Source organism: Morone saxatilis, unplaced genomic scaffold, assembly GCF_004916995.1.
Source record: "Morone saxatilis isolate NCDOM2014 unplaced genomic scaffold, NCSU_SB_2.0 Contig14, whole genome shotgun sequence".
Classification (NCBI taxonomy): domain Eukaryota; kingdom Metazoa; phylum Chordata; class Actinopteri; family Moronidae; genus Morone; species Morone saxatilis.
Window position 1 is genome coordinate 13133095 of NW_023339696.1, and position 586 is coordinate 13133680.

The 586-nt window shown below is 49.5% G+C and overlaps 1 protein-coding gene across 2 annotated transcripts in view; it reads left to right on the forward strand.

Annotated features, from left to right (window-relative positions):
• The window catches only part of cyth1a (cytohesin 1a), a 33957-nt gene extending 33371 nt beyond the window's left edge, over nucleotides 1–586 (forward strand). For both annotated transcript variants that reach the window (XM_035654634.1, XM_035654635.1), the window contains exon 13: nucleotides 160–586. In XM_035654634.1, the coding sequence (XP_035510527.1) occupies nucleotides 160–238 (79 nt within the window). In that variant the 3' untranslated portion in view covers nucleotides 239–586. The remainder of the gene's footprint in view (nucleotides 1–159) is intronic.

Sequence of the window (586 nt, forward strand, 5' to 3'; positions counted from 1 at the left end):
CTTTTCTCAGAATGTTTGAAATAAAAACTGGAAAAATAGCTCCACTTGCATGCAAATGTACCATTTCTAACCTGACAGAACTGTGTGAGTGCAGCAATTTTCACACTTAGGTAATTATCCTTGTCTCACTGACATTTCCCCCTGCGTCTGTGCCCACAGAGCTGCTATCAGCAGGGACCCCTTTTACGAGATGCTGGCAGCCAGGAAGAAGAAGGTGTCGTCCATGAAGAGGCATTAGAGCTGCTCTGCGCTCCAGACGTTGCACTTGACAGAGCAGGGGGAGGGGAGGGGGGGGAGGGTCCTTGGTCTCTGCTTGCCCTATCTGGGCCAGTGCAGAGGCCACGGTTGAGGTCTGCCTCAGACTTCTCCAAGGGATTTCTCTAGGATACATACTAAGTCTGGCTTTGGGACTTCAGGCCAGAACAACAGGAAGCATGCTGGGGTTTCTAGATAAGAGTCAGGGCCAAAGCCTCCTCTAACCTCCTGTCTGAATGTCTCTTTCTCTCTCAGCTTTGTGTGTGCTCTCTTTCTATAAGGCTGAATGGGAATCTTGCTGTGTATCTCAGCAAAATCCCCTTTGAAGAAG